Source organism: Phalacrocorax carbo, chromosome 6, assembly GCF_963921805.1.
Source record: "Phalacrocorax carbo chromosome 6, bPhaCar2.1, whole genome shotgun sequence".
NCBI lineage: Eukaryota > Metazoa > Chordata > Aves > Suliformes > Phalacrocoracidae > Phalacrocorax > Phalacrocorax carbo.
Window position 1 is genome coordinate 33,011,399 of NC_087518.1, and position 12,073 is coordinate 33,023,471.

At 41.0% G+C, this 12,073-nt stretch overlaps 1 protein-coding gene across 1 annotated transcript in view; it reads left to right on the forward strand.

Moving 5' to 3' along the window:
* Nucleotides 1-12,073, forward strand: part of XPR1 (xenotropic and polytropic retrovirus receptor 1) — a 116,580-nt gene that overhangs the window by 79,984 nt on the left and 24,523 nt on the right. The window contains exons 4-9 of the mRNA XM_064454517.1: nt 917-1,140; nt 4,642-4,791; nt 5,208-5,291; nt 5,791-5,872; nt 9,367-9,554; nt 9,782-9,961. Of these exons, the coding sequence (XP_064310587.1) occupies nt 917-1,140; nt 4,642-4,791; nt 5,208-5,291; nt 5,791-5,872; nt 9,367-9,554; nt 9,782-9,961 (908 nt within the window). The remainder of the gene's footprint in view (nt 1-916; nt 1,141-4,641; nt 4,792-5,207; nt 5,292-5,790; nt 5,873-9,366; nt 9,555-9,781; nt 9,962-12,073) is intronic.

Genomic DNA, 12,073 nt, shown 5'->3' on the forward strand with positions numbered 1-12,073 from the left:
ACAGAGGATCATGTACAGCAGCAAGTAGTGTTGTAACTCCTGATCAAAGCAGAAGCTGTGTTTGTCTGTCACCGGGAGCTTGGCAAAGGGGTTGCATTGCTCTTGGAGCAATGAAATTCATCGTCACATTTGAAGTGTGGTTTTTTTTTTTCTTTGATTTCCTTACTGTCATATAAAAAGACAGTAATCACATAGTCAGTAGTGGATGCACAGATATGAAAAGTGCTTTGCTTACTAACTGTCAAGTTTCATAATATTGTCTAACAGGTTTTTTTCTAATGCTTTTTTGTGCATTTGCTTTATTTGAGAAAGGCGAGCAGCTTTCCTTTTTGTGCAGAGTAGACGTGTGGTCACTGCTTTGGTATTTGGATGAGACCCTATCTGCCTGGCGGCCTCCAGCTACAGCTCTGCCAGTGTGGGGGGGCCTGACCCTGTGTCCCTGGGCTGGTTTATATCCCCTAGGTACAGACGGCAGCTGCGCAGGTTGGGCTTCTTCCATCAGTAACAGGTATTCATAGAGTTCTGGAACAAGCATCCTCTAGAAATCAGATCTGGGGTGGAAGTTGAGAGGCCTGACTTCATGTCTAATGCTGCTTTAGTGTGTGCTGAAGGGACAGCCCCTTCATTTTGACTATATTCATTAAGACCTGTCTGACATGACAGCTTTTTTTTGGAGGACACATATGTTTTACATAGGAGTGCATTAAAACCGTTAATGAGAAGGAGCTTCATAAAAGAGAAATATGCAGAGTTGTTGAATTTAATCCTTAGTGGGGGAAGGCCATGCAGTAGGTTATTCAATGCAGTTCTTTTTACCTACAGGTGCATTACTTCAGGAAAAGGCATAGTGCTTTTTATGGGCTCAGTAGGCATGGTGTTCTCCTCTCATCTGACTTATCCCTTTCCTTGCTAACAGAAAAGCTTGCAGAAGCTCAGCGCAGGTTTACTACTCTTCGGACTGAGTTACAGTCAACTTTGGATGCACAGAAAGAAGCCAGTGGGGCTTCCACGCTACCGCGGCGCAGAAAGCCGGTCTTCCACCTGTCCCACGAAGAGCGTGTCCAGCATAGGAATATCAAAGATCTGAAACTGGCCTTCAGTGAGCTCTACCTCAGCCTCATCTTACTGCAGAACTATCAGGTACGTGCAAAAAGAGGTGGAAAAAGCCCTGTGTTTAAATATCTCTGTGCTTTGTGTATCCTTGAGTAGCCTCATTCAAGCCAGTTTTATTTCTTTTTTTTTTATTATTTTGGGATCCCTAAACATTTTTAAAGAAAAGGCAGATGCTTAGCAGCTAGTGTACATCTTGGTTTTTTTTTTTCTTGAGCTAGAAGTGCTAAGCTGTCCTGCAGAAGGACCTTTCTCCTTCCTTTTCTGGGCTGGCTGGCCCCAGCACCCTGGCCCAGGCACAGTCAGGACACAAAGTCACATCAGGGCCTCCTTTTTCTGTAGTGTGTTGTTCTGCGCGGGGCTGGAGCTGGCAAGTTAGGGAAGCAGCTCTTTTATCTAATATTTGTAATGAAGCTTGAAATACTGACATACTGTTTCCTCTTGGCGTTACCATGGTAGTGTCTGTGACCTTGCTATATCAGAATTTCTTGTTAAAACATCCATTTAAAAAAAAATGTTTTTAATTCTGTAGGATACAGGCTCATTTGCCTTGAAGTATGAAAAAACAAATCTTTAGTTGTACTTGGATTTCTGGCATGAAAGGGCATGGTAGATATTGCAGGCGGTGATTTAGTTTCAAAAATTTTAAAACAAAAACCCGAAACCGTTAAGATCTTTTTTTGCTAGGTTAGCTCTTTTGGGGTTAAATACTCTGAAATGCTTTTAAGTGTCTTATTGTGGAGGGTTTTAGCTTCTTAAACAAGAATGTTTGAAGTTAAATTTGCTACATCTGTATTTAGACCATTACCAGTGTTGTACTGGAAAATTTTACTAAACAAAATTCACCATAAGAATTACCTGAATACTGCTCTGCAGTATGGGCAAAACTTAATTTTTCCAAAATTCTGAGTGTTTGTACCTCTCCTAAAATGACATTGTGTCCTTGAGCACATGAGCATACACTGCCAACACTTACTCCAGATGCCTCAACTGGAATTACCTTGCTTTCACAGTTTCCAAAAGGAGCAGAGCTTCTTTCTACAACATAACTTCAAAGAGAGAATGAGAAAAATTAGTTCAAATCAGTTTTGAAGTTGAGGACAAGGAATACAAGTACTAAAACAAAAATAAACCCAATTCCAGAGTACTACTTTTACATTCTAAGCTCAGAAGTGATTAAGAACTGGGAGTATTCAAGGTCTTGCAGTTTTGGAGAGGGAAAACAGTAACATGGTGAGAAGATGAAGTAGCTGAGGCCTTTGTATAGGAGATAAAGTGAAGTCACCAGCAATTCCTCAGTCTGTTAGGACTGAAGCAAGAGCAAAAGTTGCATGTGTTCATTCCTAAGGTACAGAAACCAAACAGCAAGCAAAACTGTAACTTGTCTCCAGGGCAGCTGTTACTTTTTTAACTTATCAATGATTAACCTTCTGATAAAATCAAGTTATAGTTAACAGTAATATATAATTCTAGAGTATGTTAATATATAAATAAATCTATTTGAAATGCTGTGTTTTAGAACATACAAACCTTCAAGAAATTATAGTATATGCCTATGTATAATATTGTACACTTGTGGGGCAAATAATGGAGGCTGAATCAGTCTTATTAAACCACTGTGCACTTGCCTTGCTGGTGTGTTTCCCAATGTGCTTGTATATGAACAAAGATTTTTGAGTCCAATGTCTGATCCCACTTGATCTTGTATAATATTATTGCATAAGTTGTGCTGTTTGGGTTTTTTTTGCCTTTAATGACAAAACATACCATTAGTTGATTCACTTCAATGGATTTGATTAGTATCCAGCAGAAATGGAAGTCAGGCTTGGAGAAAGCCCCTTGCCAAATAAAAGCATCATAAATAGCAAGAAATACAAAACTTCTGACTGCATAAATGGTGTTTGACTGTTTTGTTTCACAGTCTCATCACTGTATATTCCTTGTCTGAAGTACTTCAGTAACCAATGGGGGGTTTATCACTCACTTTAGGGTTGCCAGATTTTTGCAGCAAGAGGATGGAATGCCACTGGAGAGATTGTAGGGTGTCTGGTGTAACTGTGGGTGACCTGCCAAGGCACACCAGAGTTAGCCTGTGGTTGCACACATGGCAGATCAAGCAATATTATATTAGTTCAGGCTACAGAAAAATAATTTTGTTGCATCTTTTTAAGTTCAAAATTCTGAAACAGTGATCTGCTCTACCTGGGGTTAAATACTGGCTTTTCCAATAGAAAGTAATTAAAGTCTCTTGCCTGCAATAATACAGATCGTTAATGTATTGGCTTCCTGCTCCTGTCTCCCTAGCCTCATTTCCCCACCTAAGCGGTAGGGGTCTGGTATTAAATCACTCTAAGCATAATTAGATTGAAAATAATTTCAGTGAGTAGTTGGCGCTCCTCCCCAGGGCATTGGATTTTGCTGTTTTCTCTGGTTTTCTTTCCAAGCTACTTTCTAAGCGTTTTCAGAAGTGAATCTTGCCACGGTCTGTCTGTGTTCCTGCTGTTGCTTGAATGAAACGTTGAGTCTTCTGAGTAGTGTTTTCTGTATAATGAAATGCAGGATTTCAAATGCATCTCGTCACAGCAATTGCCTGCAGCGTGATGAGCTTTGCCTATCTTAGTTACTGTGCATTAGAAGGGTGTTGGGTCAGGTCTCATATATAACTTGGAAATCAACTGTTATTTCATGTTTTAATGCAGCACTGTGTGCTTATCTCAACAGACCAGAGAGTTACATCTCCCACGTCTGCAAGCCTAAACTAGTTTTGCCGTCACTGTGCAATGTACTCTGTGGAGAAGGATGCTGTTATGGGGTTGCGCTTGGCTGGATTTAATCTGCAGCATTTAAAACTTTCACAAGTTTTCTGTTGTACAAGGATTTTCCTTATATAATGCACTTATCTGGAGAACTTGATTTGAAACCAATCTAAAGTTTAAAGAAACTGGAAATCAGTAGCCTAGCTTCAGAAGGGAAAACACCTTGATGGATTGGCAGAGACAGTGGGAGTTGGGACAGAACAGTCTTCCTGCAGCATTGTATTTTTGTTAAGAGCTCATTACGACTAGTGCTAATCCAGAGACCAGCTGCCGAGTTGCGGTACCTGAGGCACGCAGTACGGTGAACCCAGACAGAGGGAGCATGTCTTGCAATAACTTTAAGCATAGAAGTTTTGAGTATATCCAAAGGTTATTTATCTTCAGTGAGGTTTCATCAGGAATGTCGTTGCATCCTGCATTAAGGAGGAAAGTGGCATCGATTTGGCTTTTCGGATAATATGAGGTTTAGGTAGTTCCCAGCAAATAAGTTACCTCTTTTTATGCCCTTGAGTCCCATATTTTTTCTGTTATTTGCAAGGGATATGTATTACTTCTAATGAAGTAATACCTCAATAACTGCCTGACAATAGATGCAGTAATTTTGATTCCTCTTACTAACTGTTCCTTTTTTTGCTAGCACTGGAAATATAACCATTTCACTTTCCTGGGAGCTGACTGAGGTTAAAAGCCAGTAACTGTTTTCCCTCATCTGCAGAACCTGAACTTCACCGGCTTCCGCAAGATCTTGAAGAAGCATGACAAGAACCTGGAGACGGCGCGGGGGGCAGAATGGCGGGTGGCCGAGGTGGAGGTGGCACCCTTCTACACCTGCAAGAAGATCAACCAGCTTATCTCGGAAACAGAGGTAAAAACGCTAATCTGGGCACTCCTCTTTTAACTAGAAAACAATATTTTTGTATTCACTACCAATTTCTATAATGTTTTGCCCTCTCTATGTCGTGTATTCACCACCAAGGTGACTATTAATTGACTTTTGAAATGCCACTGATTTCTGGCACTGCTTACATACATTTGGGTATGTTCTCTTCAGCTGGTAACTTGTCAGTCTGAAAAGCACACACAGGGTTAGCTTGTGTTGTGTAATAGCTTGATGCAGCACGGTGAGCTTTTCATATCTTTGTTGCCGTGTATTAGAAGAGTATTGGGCCAGGGCTCAAATGTAACTTGGAAATCAACCACTGTTTGTTTGTTTGTTTCAATGCAGTACCATGTGCTTATCATTAGAATGAACTTCTGTGATGTATATCTCTATCTCATTAGGAAGTGGTGACCAATGAGTTAGAAGATGGAGACAGACAGAAGGCTATGAAACGTTTGCGTGTTCCACCCTTAGGAGCAGCTCAGGTGAGAGATCGAGTTATATAGCGAAGCTGCTTCTCCAGCTTGTCAAGGTGCCAAATTAGATTCAACATTTGAACAAAGTAGTGCAGATAATTGATGTGAGCATGCTCTGCAAATTGTGAGACGGGCATGGTCACATAATCTGCTTTGCTTCCAGAAGATTTGGAAATAGCTTGCTTACTGTTCCTAACTATGCAGACAAGGTAATGAAGGGATGAGATAAATAGTAAAAGGATATTTGTGGTAATAATAACATATGCGTAGTTTTTGTGTGGTCTGGAATATGTTTCAAAGGACATTGAGATGCCCAAGCTCTGTTTCAACACAGCAACAACATAGGCAAGAATGTTATACAGCATTTTCAGTTTAAGAAAACCTCACCTGAAGAGCAGTCAGAGATCAGAACATTGTGTCCCTGATTTTAAATTTACTCTGCAGATGAATCTGATGTTGCTGATAACCTATTTACTCCTCCTTAACTCCACCATTGCTTTGTTCACAGCCTGTACCAGCCTGGACTACTTTCAGGGTTGGATTGTTCTGTGGGTTGTTCATTGCACTGAACGTCACTGTCATACTTTCAGGTGGGTAACCTCAGCTGGACCTGGCTGTCTGCCACACCTTGGTTTGGGTATGTTCTTGTCACTTAGTGAGGCCTGGGTCTGAACTGGGTTGGTCAGGATGTTCTGGGTTAAACCAGCCTGAGTCAGATCACACTGTTTTGAATTATTAGTTCTGCTCAGTAACAGGTTGTGGGTTTTCTCCTGTTATATACACAGATTTTGGACTTTGAGTGTATTGTGGTTTGTTCTCCTTAACCTTGGAGGGGTATTCTGGAGGTTCAAGATCCACGTATAAAGACAGACTTTTGTTGTTGTCCTGTGAACACACAGCCCTCACCCACCTTGTGATGTGCTTGTAGAACTTAAGTTTTGCTTGGTACTGATTCCCTACAGAGAATGAGACCAGACTTAGAGCCATGTGAGCACCATACCACTCGGGAGGTTTTCATGTAGAAATTTCTAGGATTTCTGTCTGGTGCCTATTAATGGAAGTAATTGAATTTTTCTTGTTGGCAGATTTTGGCAAGATTGTTTAAAAGCTACAATAAATTATTGCATATCTCAGGCCTTGGTTTTATTCTGCTTTGTCCCTTCTGAGTTTGGACTCTGATTAGAACAAAAGACATGTTAGTACTGTAGATTCAGATGCAGTACTTAATCACAAGCTGCTTTACTAATTGTGTGTGTGATCTTAGTAGTGTTGTAACTTGCTTAAGCAGTACAAAGGAAAAGGCTTAACAAATCAACTTACAAGCTCTTGCATTAGGGAAAGCCCATGTCTGTGTTTTTGTCTTAAAAGAATTTTTAATCAGATGATTCTGTAGTTGGATCCAGTCACCTCTTGGGATAAAATTTCTCTGGGAAGCTGTTTGCAGTGCTTCCCGTTTGGTCTTGCTCTAGTAGAGGCAGAAAGTTGACCCATGTGTGTGAAGGGTTCGTTTAATGTGTAAAAGCTGTTCTTTATTCACTTTATCTTTTTTTTTTCCCTGTAACTTACATGCTTGATCTCTGTGTGAGATGCAAATACGATTGAAGCCAGTTGTGTTTGCTTTATCTCTCGGTATTAAGAATGAAAAGGTGAAACAGCTGTGAGAATAAAGTCATAAAAATGATTATATCTCTAAAGCAGATGTTACTAAATAGTGTGAATAACAAGTGTTTGTATCAGCAGACATGATCTGGTATCTGTATGTTACTTCAGATATTAGACAAAAACTGTATTCTAACTGCAAAGTGTTTGTTTTTAATTGGATACTACTTTGCTAATCTCTATGCTACTTAGTCAACTTGGTTGACTAAGATACGATTTTAGTGTTCTATGCGTAGAATCTGTGAAACAGCATTAGAACATGACTTCTAATAGTAAACCACTTCTCTGTTCCCTGATTTTTAAAACTAGAACAGCAGCATTTTACAGAGATGAGTTCATAATAACTTGGGATCTGTTAAAGCCTGCACAGGCTACAGGTGGATCCCAGGAGGGTGTCACCCTAAAGAGTGTGAATTTTGAGGCCTCACTGTTTCTGTATCAGCTTTCCTAGGTGCCAAGTTAGCGTGTAATTGAGGTTGAGAGTTCATGGAAACAGGCATGTGTTCTCTTAACCAGGGACCATGCAAAATCTCAAGACTCTTGCTGCAGCCCTGTCTCTTGCTAGAGAATCAGGCTGCAATGCCATTGGGCTTGTCACCAGGGATGACATCTTCCTCTCTGAGCACCTTTTTCAGAGCCTGCATTTGCTGAATGGATGAGCTGATCAAGCGTCACATACCTGCTGGCTCTGGGTGACTTCACTTACATTCGGTTTAAGAGGAAACAGTATGTGAATGGAAAATCTCTTTGCCTTGAGGTTGTAGTCCAGAGCCCTGGACTGGGTTGTGCCAGTTTGAGACCTTGTACACCTTTGCTGGGTATTTCCCTGCAAGTGGGGTCTTCGAGGGTCTTCAGTCAAACTACTTGGCTGCAGTGAAGAAAATGGTTCAGTTAGGAAGCATGAGGAGGGAATCAAATCTAGCTAAACTAGATAGGGTCTTAGTATCAGAGGAGAGAATATGCAGAAACACTCTTAGCTTCTCTGTGTTAGTATCTCAGCTGCTTGTACTGTTCAGTATCTGCTTTTTCTCTAGAGCCAGCTGCTGTTCTACACTGCAATTATGGTCCTCTACCACCCTGGGAGTCCAGAAATAAGATTAGCAGGCATTAGCTATGGAAGTCATAGGCTATACTGTCATATTGAGCTGTGTTCACTTCAGGATAAACCTTTGTCTGGGTGTTCTGTCTTGAAAAGCACACAGTGCATCTGTCCTATTCTGTCTGGTTATTTCTTATTCAATATTTTGGGGCTTCTCTGTCCTGTTTGGAAGCACCTTGCTTGTTTTTGTCTGCAGTCATTTCAGATTAAAATTTGAAATGCTTGCTTTTGCAATTCCATATTTGGGACTCATTTCTTTCAGCTTCTTCAGGGTGTCTGTCATTTCTGTCCAAAATTTGACTCTTCCCTGAATCCAATGTTCTCTTTAAGTTTTAAATTCAAAGCAACAGTTCTTGAGTCATTGTTCCTTGCAGTGTTCCTTCATAATTTCATGTGATATAAAGTACAGATGCTGAACTTATGAAACTTCTTAAAGGTATTCTTTCTCTGAAGATTTGAAAAACTTGGGAGTGTAATTTAGACGGGAGGGTTCATGAGAATAAATTCTCAGCATTGATTCTGTAAAATTACATGTCCTTTTTTTCCCCCTCTTAAAAAGCATATGGGTGAGAAACACTCCTTGAAACTGAAGATGAGGATTCAGACAACTGTATTTTATTTGTGCGTTTCTCATAAAACCTGTATCAGGCAACCAGGGGACAGTATTTTGCAAAAGCGCTTATGCTAGAGAGAGCTGCTGCTGTATAAGGCCACTCATTGTTTGAAATTAAGCAAATTTGTTTCCAAAACCCTAAAGACTGAAAAAAGGAAGCAACAAGCTTTGCAGTATTGCTGCCTTATGTTGGGTTTTCTGTTTGGGTGCGGCTAGAAATGATATTGCTAGTTATGAATATGTATTACATTACAGTTGTATTGAGTTCAGTGATTAGGCGCAGTTTAGCATTGTTTTAAATGCTGTAAATGGTGCCTCTTGGTTTTGTGGGGAGCTGAAGTATTTGTGTATCTGTCTGTTGGGATTTCATCTCCATTAAACCAGAACATTTAAGTGCATACAGTCACAATTTATGCTAGTGCTGTCCCTTGTGCCTGTAGTGTGAGACAGGGGACTTAAGACGCTGCTTGCTGACCCAACCACACCAGCTGGAGAGTGATTTCCCGCTCCCCCCCTCGAATACTCCTAAATCCTCTGACAGAATAGGCAAAAAGTCCTTCACTTGCTGCAATACACAGGTGTGTATGAGTGTACCTTGTTTTCACAGGGTACAGCCGAGCATCTGAGAGACAGCGTAAAGCAGTGGAGTGCAGCTTTGCTTTGTGACCTGACTTGTGCTATCACTAAGGTCGTTTCATTTTTGTCTTTGCCAGGTGTGGCTTTTATAGATGGACCAAATGTGTGGCCACTGGTGAGAATCTATCGAGGTGGCTTTCTGCTGATAGAATTCCTCTTTCTCCTGGGTATCAACACATATGGCTGGAGACAGGCTGGAGTGAATCACGTCCTCATCTTTGAACTCAATCCCCGCAGCAACTTGTCCCATCAACATCTTTTTGAGGTAAACAGAAATGATTGTAGGAGTGGTTGAGCTGTGCGGTGTATCAGGATAAATCCTGCACTGTTTCCTGGCAAGGAGTTCTAACACAATTAGAAAAGGAAGTTGCTGAAGTCTGATTAGATTACAGGATTGAGCACTGCACTCCCTTTTCTTATAATGAGAATTCATTGTAGGTTTCAGGGCTGTATTTTCATAACATGTCTATGTGGTTTTTTATCTTTCTGTAGATTGCTGGTTTCCTGGGGGTTTTGTGGTGCCTGAGCCTGCTGGCATGTATATATGGTAAATTCACCTACATCCCTATGCAGGTGAATCCACTCATCTTGTACGGCTTCATGTTGCTTTTTCTCATCAACCCTACCAAAACCTTATATTACAAGTCCCGTTTTTGGCTGCTGAAACTATTGGTAAGTCTCCGATCTGATTTAAATAAATAAATAAATAAAAAACGCTGTAGCTGAGCAGTAGCAGTTGGGTATATCCAAGCATCACTAATCATCAGGGAAGAGGAATGCTTATACCACTGTGTATTTATAGAGCAGACCTGATAAGGTATTGAGTGCAAATGGTTGTTGAGCATGAGTTTACAGAAGCAACTTTGGCTTGTCTGTACTAGTCTATCATTATCTTCATACTGCAGGTAGCTACTTGTTAATTTTCCTATAGACAGCTGTATATATACTTTTGCCCATACAGAAACACTCAGATGTCTCTGCTTGTTTGTTCCTGAATGTAGCAAAACAGTTTGGTTAGGGTTACAGTACTCTACAGCAAGGCTACGTGGATGCTCCTCAGGCCAAACTGGGAGAGTGCCAACATTGAGAGGGTTCACTGATGGAGAGGGAACCTTTGCAAAGATTACTGCTTACAAAATTATGTTGATGGGGAAAGGGGGTTTAGCAAATCTTTTTGTGGTCTTAAGCAGAACTATTTTTGTCCAAGCTCCTTTTCCTGGTAAAATAAATCTGGTAAACTGAATGTAAATATCTGTGCTACTTCAGTGTCCAGCTATAGATGGGAGCTCTGAAAGAATAGTTTTCAAACTTGTATGGCTCATCAGTTTCTCTCCAAATGGCTGTTTCACACGTTCATCCCCACCCTGTATGCCCTTTTAAATTGACTTTAATCAAGATGGTTCCCTTGATACCTTATTCTTGCCAGAACTGCTCTGAAAGCATCAAGCAGAAGAGGGTTTGGCTGCCTGATGTTATTCGTAGAATCATTTTAATGCCAATTAAAACAATTAACTTTATCTGGAACATGACAAAGATGAAATGCAGACTCATGCTTCAAGCATGTGCGTGCAGGTATGCACACAGGTAGTGTGCACTTACCTCTGTTATTTGATTTGCTAGCTTACTACTATTTCAGTTTCTTCCTTTTTTGCCTTCCAGCACTTAGCCATCTCTCATAGATGTACCTTTAGTCCCAAGCCTCATTAGTCTTACTGCTGTCCTTTGGTGCTAGGGGAAGCACTGGAAGTGCTCTAACCATGTGAGCAATATCTGTGCTAGTTTACCTTAATGTTTTAACAGGGTGAGATTCTCACCCTAAGATTCTCAGTCTTTACGGAGCTCTTAGATTCCAGCACCTGTTCTATCCCAGCTATCTCTAGACTATGCTGCAGTCTGCGATACAGACATATATTCGAGTGTACACGGGCCAATTCATCCCAAGGTCTCCTGAGGAAAAAAGTCTCTTCAAAATGCAAGATCACCTTAATGGTGGAAAATGACACAGTACATCTGACTTTGTGTTATATAGAAGGGGGAAGGGAGAAAAAAGAGGCCAGACAAACCACATAAAGAGTAGCTGTTAGGCTTTTCTCATTTGTATTGTACGCAATTGGCCGGCTGGGGTGTATTTTATTTCTCCTTGCAGTTGCCGGCAGCTGTCTGGGTGAAAGGAGGTTTAAATAGCACAATTCTTAGGACTGTGTTGTTCACGCAAATTCTGGTTTGGTGAGCATTTTTCTTTGCATGCTTGATATGTTTCATTTCCAGCCAAAATGAAGTCTGATTTACTGATGTGGCAGAGCATTACTGGCACCTTCAATTCTTCTAGAACCAAATCAGGAGCATAGTTCAGTGTGTTTTAGCATTTCCTGATGGAGACTTACTGTATCCACCTGTGACATCACCAGCTGCTTGTTGGTACTCATGAGTGGGGTCTCTTTTGATAACCCCTGAGGGACTGCAAGTTGCGCCTGAATTCATCTTCCTCTGAACGAAAAAAGTTATTTAGCCCGTAGTAAGTTTAATTCCCATGCCGGGCTCTTCTTTCTCACCTAAATGGTGTCCTCCTTTGTCCCTTTCTGCTGGATGAGAAGCCCACGAGTGTACTTGTGTAGGCAGAGGAGAGCAGCTCGCCGGGAGGAATCAGATCCAAGCACAGGGGATAGCACAGCATCTGCATGCCCACGCTCTCTGCAGGGCGCTGAAATGGCAAAACAACTGCATGGAGCCTGTCTGAGAGAGGTGAAAATCTAGGAAGTGTTCAGCTCCAGCTCAAATATCTAC